General features: G+C 41.5%; 2 protein-coding genes across 13 annotated transcripts in view; one reads left to right on the forward strand and one right to left on the reverse strand.

Moving 5' to 3' along the window:
* Positions 1 to 13,995, reverse strand: part of PSIP1 (PC4 and SRSF1 interacting protein 1) — a 32,818-nt gene extending 18,823 nt beyond the window's left edge. Inside the window, exons 1-6 of one of the 2 annotated variants that reach the window (XM_063180539.1) lie at positions 13,922 to 13,995; positions 13,263 to 13,449; positions 12,221 to 12,297; positions 8,540 to 8,678; positions 3,765 to 3,881; positions 573 to 680 (exon numbers count right to left, since the gene is read on the reverse strand). In XM_063180539.1, the coding sequence (XP_063036609.1) occupies positions 573 to 680; positions 3,765 to 3,881; positions 8,540 to 8,678; positions 12,221 to 12,297; positions 13,263 to 13,334 (513 nt within the window). In that variant the 5' untranslated portion in view covers positions 13,335 to 13,449; positions 13,922 to 13,995. Of the gene's footprint in view, positions 1 to 572; positions 681 to 3,764; positions 3,882 to 8,539; positions 8,679 to 12,220; positions 12,298 to 13,262; positions 13,453 to 13,921 lie in introns of both variants that reach the window. The other variant, XM_063180541.1, reaches the window with a different exon arrangement.
* Positions 13,996 to 16,919: 2,924 nt separating this feature from the next.
* CCDC171 (coiled-coil domain containing 171) overlaps positions 16,920 to 18,951 on the forward strand; it is a 159,703-nt gene continuing 157,671 nt past the window's right edge. For all 11 annotated transcript variants that reach the window (XM_063179591.1, XM_063179595.1, XM_063179594.1 and 8 more), the window contains exon 1: positions 16,920 to 17,044. The gene's annotated coding sequence lies outside the window, so the exon portion shown is untranslated. The remainder of the gene's footprint in view (positions 17,045 to 18,951) is intronic.

The raw sequence follows: 18,951 nt of genomic DNA on the forward strand, positions 1-18,951 counted from the left end.
AGTGTTCAAGGCACAGCTGGATGGGGCTTTGAGCAACCTGGTCTGGGAAAAGAGATTCCTGTCAATGAGAAGGTGGATGGAACTAGGTAATTTCTAAGGCCTCTTCCAGCCCAAACCATTCTATGAGTGTGTGATTATCTGATACCTACAACTTATTCCTGAGAGATAAAAAAATAACATAAATACTAAATAATATTCTGTTCTAAATCAAGATGCTATGTAGTGATGTTTTAGTCTGTCTGGACTCTTCAGCTAGTCTTTAAAAGAGGTTAATTTGCAATATAGTAAGTGTAAGTGGTAAGTGATAAAATACACAGTCTTCCAACTGTTTTAACTGAACTTAAAGATAAATCAGACTAGAAGATTCCTCTCCAATGAAAACTTCAATTTCTGAGATCTTCAGTGAGAGGTATAAATGTGTCTGAACACACAGTAAGTTTTACACAATTAAACATCTCCTGGAACTGCCACAGTAGTAATAATTGTAGAGTCTTAATACTCAATAACAGATCTACAGCAATAAACATAATATTAGGATGTTCTCTGTGACACAGAAAAAAGCTCTCACGTACTTCTTTATTGGTTTTGTCGGAAGGTATATCATCTTCCTTTGAAGCATCCATCTCCTTTTCTTCTGCTTCAGCTTCTGTAGGCAAGTTATTATCCCCTTTAGGGGATAACTGCAAAGCAAGTCAACAGAGGATAAAAAACGCATTAGAAAGTATTTTATAGTGAAAAGAGAACATGCTAATTGCCATCAGGCTGCTTTTCCCTAAAGTAGTTTAAATCCATAGGTACACTCAATTCTTAGGTGCCCATTAAAGGTCAAATCGTACCGGACTACTTCCTCTTATGAGGAAGAGTCAAGGGAGCTGGGCGCATTCAGCCTCAAAAAGAGATGACTGAGGGGGGACCTTATCAATGTGTAGAAGTGTCTGGAAGAGGGTGCCAAGAGGATGGATCCAAGCTCTGCTTGGCAGTGCCAAGCAACAGCATAAAAGGCAATGGGCACAAATGGGTGCACCGAAGTTCGACCTCAACATGAGGAAGAACTTCTTTACTGTGCAATGACCAAGCAAAAGATTGCTCAGAGAGGTTGTAGAGACTTCCTCCCAGGAGATATTCAAGAACAATCAGGACACAATCCAGATTGTTCTTGAAAGTCCAATGTCCTCTGGGATGACTCTGCTTGAGCAGAAAGGTGAGCTAGACTAGGTTCCTTCCAGCCTGACCCATTCTGTGATTTCTGTGGGAATAACCCTTCAGCCAGTCAAGGATATCTGTTGTAGCTGTGCTTCCTCACAGGTTCTTGTGCACCTGCTCACTGACAGAGCATGGGAAATTGAAAAGACCTTGGTTTACAGTAAACACTACTTGGCACAAGCTGAAACATTGGTGTGTTATCAACACTTTTCTCATACTAAATCCTAAACACAGCACTGCACCAGCTACTAAGAAGAAAACAAACCCTATCCTAGTTGCAACCAGGCCAAATTGTAAACAAACCACAAGTAAATTGTTTTATAATTTGTGAGATTGTAATTTATGCACTTTTTCTTGTTTTGTTGCAGTTTTTTAAGCCTTTAAAATTCTACTTTTGGTTTTGGGAAAGCAGTTAGAACTTGAAAAATCTAGCATTTATAATAATTTGCTTGAAAATAATTAACATTTCCTTGCAGCCTATATATCTGCATGTCTTTTAGATTATCAGTTCTCTCAATCTGAATAATATTGGCTTGTCCCACTTTCAAGAATCTTTTTTAAAATTACATTTTTAAGGAGATAGCTTTTAAAATTTCAACACTAAACAAAGCAACTACTACACAGTATTTCTAATTACACGAAGACATGTAACATCACTGAGTCTTTTTACAAAGTACAGTTTTAAGACAGAAAAACAATTGGCTCACTAAAACCAAAGGAAGCCGTAGTTCAAGGGCTGATTAATGGAATGTTATAGCTACATTACCACACATAGTGTATAAAAAAAAGAAATTTGCTCTGTATTTTGCCTTAAGATGATTAATTAGGCAAAACTATACAAAAGGACCCAGTCAGGATCTTCCATTCCACCTTTATGTTTAAATGGCTCTATGACTTCCTGTTTCTCTTACACTGTGCCAACACTGAAAAGCCTAGAAGTACTTTTGATGAGAAACATGAAGCTTAAGTCACTGGCATCCCCACTAGCACATGCTGCTTGAGGCATAAATTCAGATTGAAGCAAACTGATTAATCAATCAGCCCAGTTTAAAACTTTCCCCTCACAGTAGCAAATGCTAAGAACAAATGCTTTTACAGGCAGCATGAATAGGCAAGAGCAGCTCTGGTTTGCTAACACTGTCAGGAAATGATGTATTTCAAAGCACTGCTAAGGTATAGCAAATAGAACCTAAATCATCCTCACATTCCATACTTGCAAAAACTAAAATAAGGAACTCTAGGCAGTAAGAAGTCAGGAGAAATAATCCATCAATAATTCTGCAGGCTCCAACCCACCAAAACCATTCTCAACATAATCTATCACTATACTACCAGAAGACTATTTTTTTTTCCTCCAATCAAAGAAATTTTTTACCTTGAATAACAAAGTTATTACAGCTAGTGGACACTAATCCTATTTGCTAAGTATCTGACACACTGCAAATTCTGCAGCTGCAATTGTGAATCACTACCGAAGGACAGCCAGCAACACCTACAGAAAAACTACATTAAACCCTGGCAAATAATCCAAATGGAAACAAAGATCAAGAATACAGGCAAGTCTATTCAAAGTAGTCTGACATTTAATTTAAGGGCACTGCTCATCATGTTGAGTAGTAATTTCCAAAAATTAGTTACAAATAATGAGATACCATAAAAGTCAATCCCACCTACATGACAATTTTTGTCCTTTTAGAATTCTATTCTTAAAACCACAGAAAAGAGTTGACAACACAAAGTATCTCTCCCATGCCACATGAGAAATATCCCCATATGAACAAAACATTCAAGAATAGAGAAAAATTCAAAGCAGTATACTACCAAATCATTTAATGTACAGAAAGCTAGGAAGCTTTACCTCTTACAGTATAAATTATGTACTGCCCCAGCAAATTGAAATTTTCAGTTTCAGACTGAAATGAATTTCATTTTGGAAGGTTACTAAGGTATGCACACCTTAACATAGCAAAGAAGCTAAACTCTGTGTAAACTACTGCATAATTATTCCTGGCTTAAGAGCTGAATTGGTACAGCTATGAGATTCTCTATATTGTAAGTAGTTCATTAAGGGTATGATCTAATTAAAGCTGATTCTTATAAACCTTTTCTGGCAAACACACTTAAGTACCATTTCACCCATGACAGAATCTAATGCTCAATTCTAGTCTTCAATATAAATGATCACAATTGAAAGTGAGTCATACCTGTCTATAATATGAAAAAGTCTTTAAAAACAGAAGGAGAAAAGGAAACCCAATTCTTGATCATAATTACAGTTTTCCAACTTCTCCTGCCTAGAAAGTACTGTATGAGTTTAGTATGTATTATGATGTGGAAATACAGGCTGGTAAAGAAATTAACTTTGAAAAAACATATAGAGCACTGTAAAAGGAAAAGAGAAGGACAAAAGTATTACAGTAAATATATCTGAAGAGAAGCAAATACAGGCAAGTTACAACATTAAACAGCTGTTATTTTAAAGTATTTAAGTAAAGACTTGGCAATACAGTTTTGACTTGGAAATATTTCAGCCAGAACAAAGCAGAAATTCAATCACTTACTTTTGGGACAGAACACTTTTTTCTTTTGGCTCCTGCTTTTTCTTCACTTCCCTCAGCAGGCTCCTGACTGCTTTCTTCAACAGTTTCACTGATAGGAGTGTTAACGGCCGGATGGGGCTTCAATCAAAAAAAAAAAAAAAACACATCAGAAATGAGATCTAAATCCCCTCCTCACCTGAGGTGTATTCTCCTACACACTTCTTAAGAAAGCACCACATCAAGAAACCCCTTACTAGATGGACAAGAATATTAAATATATCATATTTCATTAATTTCCACTGTTTTAAATTTAATCTGCAATTTATTTAATAAACTTTTAAACTCTAATGCTGTAACAACTCATTTTCACATTACTATACTGCAGTGTATTTTCTTATGCATAATATAACATATCTTAAGAGATAAAAAATAAAAAAAATGTTTTGATCAAATAAAACTTTTGATGCTACTATAAAGAAGTGCATTTTTAAAAATGCTATAAATCCTTAGTGGCTCAACTACTTGCTCCTGAAAATGTAAGCAGAAAAAGGATTACAATAAGATAATTAATTAATTAACACTTAAAACCATAGTTACAGAGGAGATAATGCCTGAATTACACTTTTTTCTTCCATTACATTGTACATGCCTTTCTCCTTCTTACATACTAGCTACTTCAAATAAAGCTGGCAGAGCTCCCCTGACGTTTTTATCCCTCCACTGGGGAAGTGGGTTTGGGTTTCAGCTGAATCTACAATCTCCTTTCTGCCCTCCAACTCCCTTACTAGCAGTTACAAGCAACATCTGCAAAGTATCAACACTGCTCTTAGAACATTCCAGTTCTGGCAATGAAGCAGAAAATACAGTTTTTAGAAGGCCTTACTAAGATAAAAAATGCAGTGGAGAACTGCTAGCAAACAACCGCTTTTGCCTCTGCTTGGGTCCATCAGAGTGCACAGTGGAATTTACAAAGCGGAAGCAGATTTCAGCTTCTCGAGCCTAAGCTGCCGGCAATGCAAACCACGACACCCAGGTGCCAGAGCACCCTGCAGCTGAAGACGTGGTGCAGCAATGGCCCTTGAGCATCCATGGCAGCGCCACTGCCAGGGATGAGGTGTATCCCAGGAATGTGATGCACCTTGGTGCACATGTGTCCTGGCTTAAGGCAAACTTCCTGCCACTTCACTCTCAGAAGCAGTCTTAAAGGTGCAAAACTTATTTCTGGGCTAAACAGATGAATGGGGATACAAATCATAAAGTCATTCCAGGACGATGTGCCATCGTCATGGCTCCCCCAGTGCAGTGAAACTGCTGAGCCAGTGCCACAAAGCAGCACCCACCCAAGATAGCTCTGTCCCAACAGAGCTCTCCCCACCAACAGAGGAAAGAAGGATCTTCACAGGATGCACAGATTACTGGTGGAGACTACCTTTCTCACTTTTTGCAATTCTTCACTTTCCTCTACTTTTCTATTTTCTTCCTTGCTCACTTCTTTGACAGTGAATAAAACTGAATCACTGTTTTGATCACCATCATTTGACCTCTTTGCTCACTTAATCTCGCTCTCAGTTTATTTGAATTCCCCCACTTCCATGTTAGGGTGGTGGACAGCTTAGGGCACACAACCTCACTGGAACATATGGCCAGCAAAAAGACAAAAAAAAGAATAAAAATTTCAAGTGAATGCCTTAGTATAGAGACACTAAGAGCTGACAAATCTGCCCCTTTAATATCATCCTGTATTCAGATTAAAAGTTCAACTTTGTCTAAGCCTTCACGTGATCACCCACTTCACTCTGACCATACCTGCTACATGCCTGAACACAAAATTTCCTACTCATCCTAAATTTTTAAGCTCTGGCTCCTGAACTGTCCTCCCTGCTATTTTTAAGTGTGCAACTTCGCTCTAAGAATCTTTAAAATCAAAGAGTTGTATGTAGATAAAACATAGAGATCAAGGAATATCCCAAGATGCAGTCACAACCAACACCACAGCTAAAGAAATGTGTCCATTCATCTACGCATTGAATAGTGCAATATATTAGCATGCCATATTACATTATTCCACCTAAAGATATTGTTGGGAAAACGGTATTTACTCATCAGCATCTACGTTACTTTACTCTCAGTTTTTATAAGCAACTGCTTGCCTTCCCTTTCAAGATCCCTCACTGACTATGCACATCCTTCATGCTTGTGGGCAGGTGCCAGTGACATGGGCGGAACCAAGTCCATCACTGCCTGGAGCTGATCACAATTGGCTGGCAAAGGATGAACTGCCCCACTTTAACATCCCACCTCACCTGGGAACAGACGGAGCGTTCACCCAAATAGCAATGGGAGAAAGGGGAGAGGGATAGAAGGATGGTCGTGCACAGAACAAGATGCCTGCACAGGGCACATGGAGTTCTGAGGCAAAAGAGATGCCAGTCAAGGAGGGACAATGAAAGAAGAGACACATAAGCCATTGCCTAAGCCAAAGAGAAGTTAAGGACTACATTTAGTGAAAGTAGTTCATGTCATTGCAGACTGAGCTGTGAACAGCAGGATCTGGAGACAAGAGATCTTGAACTTTGCATACAAAGGGCACAGTAGTCAGCCAGGTGAGCGGAAAGTCAGAGACATCAGGAGCTAAGGACTCAACTAAAAGACCCAACAGTTTCCAAGCTTAGCCTGTGAGGGTACAAATGTCCAGGGCTTCCTTTGTCCAGGATCCCTCCCAGGCAACACCCAGCTCAAGCTGTTATTCTGGAGTTGCATAATGATTAAATTATTTTATGGACCCAGATGTCTGAGACTGCTAAATGAAACTCGGGGTGCAGCCAGAAAGCAAACGTTGTCTGCCTGTGTGAGTGTGGTGAGTGCAGGGAGCCAGCAGGGCACCCAGTGGGATCACTGGAGCTGTCTGCTGCAAAGGGTGTCAGCCCCAGCTCAGGTGGTGTCATAGCAGCTCCTGGATGGTGAGACATGGAAGCTCTCTTAATGCCAAGCAGTGGTAGAGAGCAGACAGAAGGTACACATCGGGGTAGGGCTGAAGGCCATGGAGGAGCCCACACTGCACCTGCTGAGTAAGAAACAAGGAACACCAAAAACAAAGTAACTACTTCACACCTGACTGCCTCCTATACCACCACTGTCTTACCAGGGAGCACACTGAAATGTCCAGAGAGGACACTGGGATCCAACAAAGCTGTAATAGATGTGGCTGGAGGGAAGCATGTTTCTCCTACTCCATTTTTTTGTCCTTCTTTCTTGTTACCAGAAGAAGTAACAAAAAGTGTTTGTCAACTGACTAAACTACACCAAATTGAATGCTTTGTTGCCTATTCCATACCCTTTTTTGGCGAAGATGGTAGAACCTCAGAAGAATCTCAGGCACTCTGCCACCCTTAAAACAAATTCCAGCTTCCCCATAAACTCCCCAGTAGACCCAGATTCAGCTGAGACAGAGGTAATTCTCTTCTTCATAGCTGGTACAGTGCTGTGTTTTGGATTTAGTACGAGAATTATGTTCAAAACTCACAGATGTTTTAGTTGTTGCTAAAAAGTGTTTACTCTTAAACAAGGAAAACATACTTAGTGAAAATTAAAACACTGTTATCAACAGCATTCTTATACCAAATGCAAAACATAGCACTGCACCAGCAACTAAGAAAACTAACTCTATCCCAAGGGAAATCAGGACATCGCATACTTAAACATCCAATCCTTCCATTATTTAAAATAACCAGAAGTCCTACTCCTCAAAAAAACCATAGCTGTTAAATAAAGCCTTTTGCAGATGTACTTTATTAGCACCAACAAGGACAACACACAAATAAACCAAAAGCTGGCTAAAGGGTTTGAATCACTTCAAGTAAAACTTGCTTTTAATAATGCCTAGCACAGAGTAGAAGGAGAAGACTATCAAAAATAAACCTTTTTGCAGTTGAATGACAAATTCAGAAGCAAATTTGCATTATTTGCATTTGCTTTATCCATGTTCTCCTTCAAACTAGAAACACAGTAACATGGGTATTGTATGAAGCTGGAATTAATTGGTGCTGCAATGACAACTTGGCATGTTGTGAAAAAACAGCAAATAGAAACAGAAGACAGCATTTCTTTTTATTATTATTGCAGCATTGCCTAGAAGACCCAATGGAGCCAAGGTCAGAATACATTCAGTGTACATAGCAAAAAAACTAAAAGCTTACAGAATGTCCAGAGCAAGCAAAGAAAAAATGAGCACGAGAATTTGTCTTCAAAATAAATTTGGGTCCTTTTATGGGTAGCATTGTATAGCTCTGGTTTAAGCTTGGAACTTTTACAAATGGGCAAGAAACAAGGAACTACTGATGGACAAAAATTGAATTAAGTCATGTGACAGGGGCTAAAAGGCAAACATCACATTGCCTCCAACTGCTAGAATGAAAATACTGCACACTGGGAGAGCACGTACTGCAATCTTACAAGGATACTTGCGGACATAGGCAATTGGTTTTAGAACATACACGGCAGAGTGACTGAGATCCCAAAAAACTCACCACTTTTCAAGCAGTCACACAATTACAAAGGAATTTCAGGAATATAAATATAATTGTAAGTATGTATGTATCTCCAGTTAAACAACCCCCATCTCTTCCTATCCTATCAATAAAATACACCAAACACAAACAGTATTTATTTTAAATTTTGTCTAACCTGCAGTTAAACAGCAGCAGTAAGTCATTACTCTGTGTCAGGAAAACACTTAGTACATTTCCCCTCCTCCCCCACCCAAAGCAACAAAGATTTGTAGAGTCTGCATAGCTTACCTGCTGATGAGAGAATTTCACTTTGGGATTATTATCAATTTCCCACAACCCTTCATTAAAACCCTTTCTTTTGTTTGGTTTGCCATATTTATCTTTATTTTCTGAATAAGGGAATATGTCCTTTGGCCCCAAAAATGCCCTTAAGGAAAGAAAAAACAAAATTTTAACTCATTAGTTTTTTCAAAAAAGTAAGCACCAAGTGTTATTAAATATTAAAGTCATTAGTACTATAACAGCTATTCTACTAGAGTCCTTAGTTTTCTAAACTTTGGCCTGCAACACCCCAAGGTCTCCATAACTACCACCACAAATAGAGACTTCCCTCCTTACTGAGGGAAGGGAATACTGAGAACCAGTATTATAGTTTATGCTGAAGAGCATCAAAGACTATTTCATCTACCTTCACAGTCTTTTGTAGTTAGGATTTCAGCAGGTACCAATCTACTTGCTGCTAACAGAAAAATGTATTCTTCGATAGTACATTCTCAGTTTCAATCCATGCCTAGACATTGTGTTACTGTAATTATATTACATCCGACTATTTGAAAGTTGCAGATACTTGCTTTCTAAAGTACCAGCTCATGGTAAATTAAAACAGATACTTCTAAGCTCCATGCCACTACTTCCTTCATTATCCTTAAAAAAAAAAGCAGCTACCTCAGACTTACAATAAAAGGAGAGAAAAGAGAAAAAACATAGACTCTCATTGAAAGCTTAAGCATTTTCTACTCCAGTTGTAGACTCATCTATATGCACAAAGTATTAAGTAAGCCATTCAGCTTAGACTGCAAATCACCCACCTCTTGGCAAGTTACAGTTAGAGAGGGTTCAGCCAGTGTGGGAAATGTGCACCTGCCAAGCTTATTTACCCAGACCAAAAAGATGGGTAGGCAGATAGAGCAACTGGGAGAGACAAAAATAGGAAAAACTTTGCCTCTCTTCTTCCCTATTCTCTAAAAGTAAGCATTTTCCCAGTCTCTAAGCCTCTGCCCATATTGTCAGGCATTGAAAAACACCTGAGAACAGCTACTGTGAAAAGGTAATGAAGCTAACTAGGCTGCTGCACTTTAGTCCTCATGTACCAATGAAGAAAAAGGGACAAGAAAAATTGAATGAAAAGAGATTACCCTAACACAGACAGTCCAGAAACTAGAGTTCAGTGTGACCTGTTTGTCTGTGACCAAACAAAATTTGTACCGATATGATCTATTGCCACAACATATATAAATAAAGTGTTTATTTAAATTCATTTTATTACTCTCCCTAGATAGAAACACATTCACTTGGGTCTTTTACAAAACTTAAGAGAAAACAAAAAAATGCAAAGTACAGGTTAAGACTTACTCACAGTAATTTCATAAACTCAATTAATAATATTTCTAGAAGTCAAATAAGAATTATTCCCAAACCAGTATTGCTTTCCTTTTCCTCTATAGTTCCTTTTTCCTGCTGTAACCAACCATGCAGCCTGAAATCCTGTCATCCTTTACACAGGAGTTTTTAGCATGATAAAGTGATTATGTGAGTTTTCAGAGTTGCCACTACTTACAGTGTGATAGACTATACATACACAGCCTACTAAAATGCTGAAGATAGAGTATCTAACTTTGCACAATGTGTAAATCTTAACTGCGAGAAGCACAGCACTCAACAAGTTTACCAAATTTACTTTAATTCCCAAGAAAAAAGTACAAGAAATTGTTAACTCTACATAATTCCTGACTGATCACTGAATTCACTACTTATAGCTAAATCCTAAACAAAATGACAGGCCATGGAACATCAGTCTCCTTTGTGACCCAATCAGTTCCTTCCTATTGTAATTTATAGGTATCTGCTGTAAGGAGTAAGTGAGACTAAGAACTTGAAAAGTTTCACCTATCATCACTCTACATATCTTAAGATAAGTAACATGCTTAACAAACACCAGGAGACAGCTGGGTCATGGAACACCATACACTGTAATGTGTGTGAAACAGAGGCAAAAGATTTCTCTGGTATTCCACGGATTTCTGAAACGTAGTAACTCGGAACCTAGAGCCTAACAAAAACTAGATTGCGGCAAAACTTTATTTAGTAACTATACCAGAGTGAGGAACAGCCATTTCAAATTACTCACACATTAAGCCCCCAATTACCAAATCTTTCAAACCCAAACACCTCTTAAAAGCTCGATGCTAAATCTGAAGTTGGACAAAAAACTTCTCAAAACTTGCTGAGGTGTTTTTAAGCCTTTAGATGAGGAGTTATTTCTGTCTTCCTTACATTCAACTTGCATTCCCAAACTTATTTGGAACTGCCCAAAACCCCACTGCAATCCAGAATGACACAGGAAGTGCCCAGGGGGTCTCTTTGCAGGGGTGAAGGGTGGGCAACAACACCAACAACAGAACCAAAGCATTATTGTGTTGCAGTTGCCAAAGAAAAAGTTTTGTTGTGTGAAAAATTTAAGAAAAAAAAAAGGAAACCTAACACATCCTAAATGATAATTAAAACAATGGACAAGACAAACTTTGCAACCTTGAATCGAAGTCCAGGAACTCTTCTTAACCCACAAAATTACGCACAATGAAAAACTCCAATCAAACAAAAAAATTTATCATTGAAAGATTTATTGAAAGATGAGATTAGCTAAAAAAAAAAAAAATACATGATCCAAGCATATAGGTATCTTTTTCATCACAGAAATTGCTTTTTAAGAAAAGTAATATCAAGTAATGCCAGCAGCAGGGCATCCTTACTCTTTAACTCAAGAGGACAATGTATCATATTAGCAAGATACTTACTTGCTAAAGATGGATACAAACTACCATACTTAAGCAATTTCAATCCGTTTAAAAAAGTAAGATCCTTCCACGAAATGAGAGAAATGGACAACTTTTGCACTCAAATCTGCCATTTTTTAAAGAAAAACCAGAAGAATTAAAAGCACACTAATACAGGCTTAAACTGCTTTGGTTTCTTTTGGCAACTCAAACAAAAAATGGAGCCCTGAATCTGATAATGCCTTAAATCTACAGTAACCCAACCAGTCATGCTAAAAAGCAACAGAGTAATTTTCAAAACCAGATAACTACATAAATCCCAGGATATTTTCCAATAAATTCAGCAGTGTAAGACATACAGTCTCTCAAAGCAAATACTGTATCACCACAACACTGCTCAAAGTACCCAAAGATCAGTATTTTGCAGGTTGATAGGTATGAAGCTAACTGTACTTCCTCATCTCTATCTCCAGATCTCATAAACATAAGATCATCCACAACCCAAAACCTCATCAGGAAAAAAAAAAGAAATAATAAAAACAACTCCAGTACATGATTATCTGTCCATCTCTCAAATTTTGTCTATTGCACTTTCTTTGAGAATATAGTACTGAGAATTTTGACGATATACAGGACTATAATTAAACTCATTACAGATAAAAGAAAAACCAATCAGCCACATCACTGTGGGTACAATTTTTTTCCTCTGATGAGCAAAGCATACATGGTTATGATCTACCATTCACTTGAAGAGTTTAAGTAAAATTTACAGAATCACGTGTTGACAAAACACATCAATTTAGGAAGACGTGCTAATAAATACAATAGCTTGAAATACACTACATTCAGAGAAGATAAGTTTTTGTCACAGCATTTTAAAATGAAAAAATATAACCCTGAAATATAAAGCACTTACGTCTCATGGGTGCCAAAAAAGAAAATAGGCATTTTATTCATAGGCGGTTTTACTGCTCCATCAGGAACTTCATCCACCTAGGAAAAACACAGCCTATTATAGTTCAAATCAAGTAAGAGACAAGAACAGTTTAGGGGGAAATATGTAAAAAATTAAGCATTAAAATGGGAATAAAAAAAGCTACAGAAAAGTAAATCAGGAAATTAGATCTCTTTTTAACAGTATGTAAAAAAATAAAGCAGAATCAAAACCAGTATAAGCAACAATAGAAAATTACATTACTTTCAGTTTACGGAGATACTTTTCACATGACCACTTCTCTTAAAAGGAGAAATTACAACGTGTTACAGGTAAAAGGCACAACTCAATTTCATCCACATACTGCCCATCCTTTAGAAAAAGCAACAGGAAGACTTCCTACCCTTATGCTGACCTGATAACTTATGGAAGTCCAAATGTGAAGTACTACCAAAAGGATAATAAACTTTAAAAGAACCCCAATTTACAAATCAGCATAAATACCTTTTTACCTCCATTCCCACATCCAACAGTGGTCCCAGAACTACAGCATGTCCCAGAACTTTGCATGACTTTTCTACTGGAGCACAGAGAACACAAAAAAGGACTAGACAAGTTACCACTTACACTTAGCCTATTTAACAGAAACAGGCGCAGTAGACATAGCCCACGCAGGAGTAATCTTGCCATAAATTCGTGGGGGTTTTTTGCCAAGAGCAGTTATTTGGAGACACCATTATTGAACAGCTCCAGGGGCCTGAACATGCTCCAGCGTCAGGCTACCTACCATACAGCAGTCTTCATTCCGTAAAGCCGCGTTACACAAATTAGGACAACTAATGACTACTTGAGAGGGCTACTTTTCACGGTACGGATCTGCAATGTGACTGCAAAGCCGCTTGTACCCCCGGGAGCCCAGCCGTGTCCTCCCTCACAGGAGGCGAAGCTGAAGGCGCTGCTCAGCACAGGTGTGTGAGCGCACCCCGCAGAGGAGGCGAGGCAGAGGGAGGAGGGCGAGTCTTACCCTGGCCGGCCAATGGGGGTAACCTTTCATCTTGGCGAAGATCAGGTCTCCAGGTTTGAAATCTCGGCTCATGTTTTCTCACCGACGTGACGCCCTGTTGCCGCCAGGCGAGCCGGGCTCAGAGAAGGAAAGGCTCTGCGCCTCCAGCAACCACCGAGGCACCGCCAGCCACACGAGGTGCCACTCGCTGCTGGGATAAACACACCGGGGCGGGAGAGAGCAGAGAAGGGCAACACAAGAAGGCACGTCAGCAAGGGGGGGGCGGCCCCCGGCTGGGGAGCGCTGCGCCGTGCCCGCCCTTCACCCCTGCGAAGAGACCCCCCGAGCACTCCGCAGCGTCAGGGCCCGCCCGCGGGCAGGGCCAGGCCGCCCCGGCCGGGAGAGCCGCCCGCCGCCCTGTCCCGCTCTCCCCCCTGCCCGACCGGCCGCTCGCCCCCTCACGCACGCGGGCACGATGGCGCGAGAGCGCTGCAGGGGGCCGGGGGGGGCGGAGGGAGGGGGCGCGCGGAAAAGAAACTCCGCCCGCCCTTCTCCATCCATCCCTTTTTCTCGCTCTCTCCCTCTTCCCCCTGACCCATCTTTCTCTTCCTCCCTCTCGCGCTCTCGCTCTCCCTCTCTTCCCAGCCCGCCCGCCCGCAGCTTCACCGCCCGTAACGCACTCGCCGCTACCAACCGCGCTGGCGTCCGGCCCGCCGCCCGCCGCGGGAAACACAGCCGCGCCGCCTCCTCCCGCCAGCGGGCCGGTACCACCGGCAAGCCGCACAGGGGAGGCGGGGTAGCTCAGTAGGGCCGGCCAGGACTCGGCCAGCGCCCCGCCCTACGACAGACGCCTTGGCTCCAGCCTCCACGCCTGGAGAAATGCGGGAAGCCACGAGAGGAAAAAGACCGTCAGACCTGAGGCAGGGTTGGAGAAAGGAATGAGAAGAGTCTCGTTCGCTCCCACGCCCCGCAGTGAGAAAAATGGTTCGTTCCTCCTCCGGTGGGGGCGGAGCGGCCGCGACGCCGCTGGAGGGAGCGGAGGCGGACGGGGAGGAAGAAAGGAGGAGGAGCAGGAGGAGCTGCCCCCGCCGCGGCGCGGCAGTGGGACCGCCCCCGGCCGGGTTGGTGGCGGGAGCCGAGCTGAGCATCGCCGCACACGGGGGAATGGGCCCTGCTCAGCCGCTGACAGGCTGGCGTGGTTAGTGAGCGCCAATCTCCTTTCCCAAGTGGGCGAGTGCGGCTGTCCCCGCGGGGCCCTTCGTGTGTCTCAAGCCCCACGAGCTCTGCTACAGAGCCGTTCCCTTGCCGGGCTTTTCAGCCCTTCTTGCTGCCGGACGCAAAGCTGTCCGTGTCACCCGGGTACTCCCCAGCCACTTACTTGCTTGATATCCTGACTTCCCCCAGCATACAACAACTCACGGTTGTTTGATTTTTCTTAAGTCTGTAACAGAATCTTTATTTGCTACTTAGTCGCCATTATTTCCTGTGTTTGGTGGAGATTTTTTTTTTTTTGTTGTTGGTTTCGTTGATTGGTTTTTTTCCTAACTAGTATTGCTACTAATTCAGACTATGTTACTCCCCTTGTCCTCTCCATATTTATTCTCTCCTGGTTTGTTTACCAGTCCACATTAAGCTTCCTCCTCACCTAGCATTTCAAGCCACTGTGCCCTCCTCTCCTGTTTCTGTCAGCTGATCTCCTTAGTGAGCACATCAGCCAGCGCCAGCCTCCCCACAAATACCTTTCTTTCAAAGTTAAGATGTCAAAACCAGATATGAACCCACTACCTTCTTTCTTACGGCCTGCTTGTCCTGCTGTCTAATTCCAGTTCTGCATCAAAAATTAGCTTGCCTGTCAATCCTCTCTGGGTTTAGTCCTACGTGATGGCCCCACCTGCAAGTCACAGTATGGCACAAAAAATTACTCCTTACACTATTTTGCAGGGGCAGACCTAGCCATTTTATGCTCAAGTTTCCATCTTTGGTGTGTGGTCTGATGCACAAGTTTTACAGGTCAGTTTTCTGCCAGCTCTCCTCTGTGCCACTCGAGCATAAACGTAAGTCTTTGTGAGAAGAATTATCTTACCCCTTTCAGTTTTGATACTGAAACTCAAGTCAGGCCCAAAACATCCACTGCAGTTGCCACAGAGCAAGTTGTGATTTGTTCTAGGCTCTCTCCTCCTTAAATGCAAAATGTTGCTTTATAAACTTTAACTGTAAAATTTCACACCATCTGTGTTATCCACTTTGTTCTTGCTTTTTTCTGATGGCTTAAACAAGTCAGATCTGTTCGATTTTCTTGAAGGTGGCAAAGGTCATATCCCTGAAATCAACTTTCTCATAAAAAACAGAAAGTCATCAATATGTTAAGACACATAAAAAACTTTCTTCCTATGCAAAAATGAATGACCACTTGGGACAAAAGTCCCCATCCATGGTGGTATTTAAAAGACATATAGATGCAGCAGTTAGGGACATGGTTTAGTGGTGGCCGTGGCAGTGCTGGGCTAATGGTAGGACTTTGTGATCTTAGATGTCTTTTCCAACCGAAATAATTCCATATATGACTCTATATATGATATGTATTTTTCAGTATGAGAGGAAGGAAAAGTGTTTGTTTAACTACATGCATGCAGCAACAGTATTGTGTCTAAAGTAATTTTTGTGAATCAATGTAAAAAACAGTGTGTGGGACATTTGGGGCAGTTAAGCTAATATTACCACTGGTTCAGAATTTCCCAAGTTTTTATACTGCCAAAACCTATCACATTATTCAAACATGATGCCAAGTCTCTGTTTCCTTTCATATTATCACATAACTTATATTTTTTCATTAACTGAGGCCATTTTTCATATTAATTTTTCACTACTCATCAGACAACAGCAGAGAGGACATCCTTTTCACTCTGTATTTTTGATCAAAAAAACCCTAACCATGCTGCTTTTAAAAGAACTGCAACATAATGAAATCTAGTGTTGTGAACCTGGGCAAAGAACTTAATTCATTTGGCACTAGGCATTTAGAATAACTGCACAATGGAGGAGCAAAAAAACCATCAGTAAAAGCCAATTATAGAAATCAAGTTAGAGACTAGAAATTAAGTTTTGAGTCTTTATCTCAGAGGGCGAAAATATTACAGAGCTTTTTAATTTTTATTAGAACTTCAATTTGTACCTTGAAGGCCATACCACTGACATTACTGCTATTGTCCTCTTTTCTAGGGTATGGTGGGGTGGATTTTGTTCACTCACTCGCTTATGCTGCTGCTGATTGACATCATACATGTTTACACCTGGGTCTTGAAATTCTCAGCGGAGCTGTTTCAAATAAACCTTTCCCTTTGTGCAGCGAGGCGACCAGAAGGGCAATGCCAACCTCGTTACGATCTCCCTCATCCTCCCTGCTGTGACTTTCGTCCCATTTCCCCGTTGGTTTCTGTTGATGTTACGAGGGAACAGCGTGCTGCCCCGAGCCCAGGCCATGCCCCCCTGAGCCTGGCTCTCCCGCCAGGCGCTCATTCCCGTTTCCCATCGCACGTTCTGCTTTCGGAGCCCGCAGCGCCCGCCACAGCCCGCGCGCGCCGCCCGCCCGCTGATGACGTCGCGCCGTGGCCGGAAGTTGCCGTTGCGGAGGCGCGCCGCGCCGGCCGCGTCCCTGCTGGCGGGACCTGGGAGCGGCGCCGCGCTTCCCGGCGCTTCCCTGCCCTTCCCGGCGCTTCCCTGCCCTTCCCGGCTGCCCGGAGCGGCCCCGGGGTGCTGCTGCTGGAGCTCTGTTCTGACCTTGTTCCCTCAGCCCTTCCTGCCAGGTAAAGCGCCAAAGCCGCCGTTACGGCGTGCGCGCAGCCAGCGCCGCTCCGGGGCCAGCGGTGCGAAGGGATACCTCTACTTTGGTTTTTAGCTCGCTTAAAATTTTTCAGCTCGCGTTAGTGGAAAGGTGGTGGTTCGTTCAGCCGAAACTGGTGAGCTCTTGGAGTTGCAGCACAGATGTGGTAGTTCCGCCTGGCTTGGTTTGTTTCAAGTTAGTACGTCTTGGTTAGATTCAGTTTGCTGAGGGAACCTTGGAGATCCTCCAGTTCCGTTCCTTTGCCGTGGGCAGGGGACACCTCCCACTAACCCAGAGCTCCATCCAGCCTGGTCTTGGAACACTTCCAGGGATGGGCATCCACGGCTTCTCTGGGCAGCCTGTTCCAGTGCCTCAATACCCTCACAATAAAAAATTTCTTCCCCACATCCAGTCTAAATCAATGGCCTTCAAAAAGCTAGTAAAGCATATTCAGAAGTTCGTGAGGATATTATGCCACTAATTTTGTAGGTAACATCTGTCTAATGTATTACGTCCTCAAGCAAAAACTTCCTAGCTATTTTGTTTTATTGTGGGGCTTTGACGAGCCACTCCTCACCCCTTCAATTTTTTCCCCCCTGATTGATATAGCATGCTTTTGGAGTGTATCCATTTGTGTGGTAGTAAACAATGGATGTGTGTCCTACAAGAGAGATGTTGTATATTCAAGATCATTAGCATTCCCAGAAAACAGTCATTAGACTGTTTCCCTCCCCCCCAAAGTAATTAAAATACTTAAAAGTCATTTCAGAAAGTTCTAAAACTTCAGAGTGGTATGAATGTGTCAGAGGAGATTTTGCTTATATTTTGAGACAGATTTTTTTTCTGCTGCATCTATTTAATTGCACCTTTTTTTTTTCATTTTCTACTTTTCAAATTTTGGTATAAAGCCACATATATATTTTTGGCAATAAATATTAAGAAAAGGGTGGTATAAAAAACTATTTTTTTAGTGTTCAGAGCTATGTCTGAAGGTTTCAGCTCCAAAATTTCAGCTCCACTAATACGAGCTGAAAATTTGGAATAATTGATAGAGGATACCTCATTTTTCTTGATACCAGCATACCTAATTTTCTTTTTTATTGAAGCAATACATCTTTGTTGAGTACTGCAAGTACTTTGTCAAGATTTTCTTCTCTCACGTAAAGTTAGTTTTCAGTATGCAAGTCACAAATAATGGAACTTAACATGTGTCTAGAAATTATACTACACGCTATACTTTGAAAATGAGGTTTTCAACTATTTTCTCATTTGAGATGAGAAAAAAAAAGCTATGCTGTTTTTTCTAGGAGTGCGAGTTGCATGGCAATTGTGTTTTGAGTTTTATGAACACATGTACCAAGGTGAATTCCAGTGTGTAGATGTTAAAAGTCACAAAGGCTACATGTAGCTATTCTATATGAATATACTGCTTTTCCATAAAAACAAAACCAGCAAAGAAAAAACCCAAACCAAAAACTTAGAGCTGTTAGAAGTAAGTTTATTTTTGCTGCATCTTCTGTTAAAATTATAGATTGAAGCAGAATTTTTTTTTTTCTTCTCCATATTTCTAGTGCAGCCACTGGAATTACTAAAATCAGTTTATATTAATATATTACACCGACTGCTGCCATTGGACACCACAATATAAGATATACATTAAAGTATTGGAGAGCATTGAATGGAGGGCTGCACGGTTGGTGAAAACGTTGTGAGGGATGGCTGAGGTCACTTGGTCTGTTCAGCCTGCAGGACACTGAGGGGATATCTCATTGCAGCTACAACTTCCTCACAAGGGGAAGGGAAGGGACAGGCACTGATCCTTAATCTCTGGTTATCAGTGACAGGACAGAGGGAATGGCCTGAAACTGAGTCAGAGGGGTTTAGGCTGGA

This window comes from Melospiza melodia, chromosome Z (assembly GCF_035770615.1).
Source record: "Melospiza melodia melodia isolate bMelMel2 chromosome Z, bMelMel2.pri, whole genome shotgun sequence".
NCBI lineage: Eukaryota > Metazoa > Chordata > Aves > Passeriformes > Passerellidae > Melospiza > Melospiza melodia.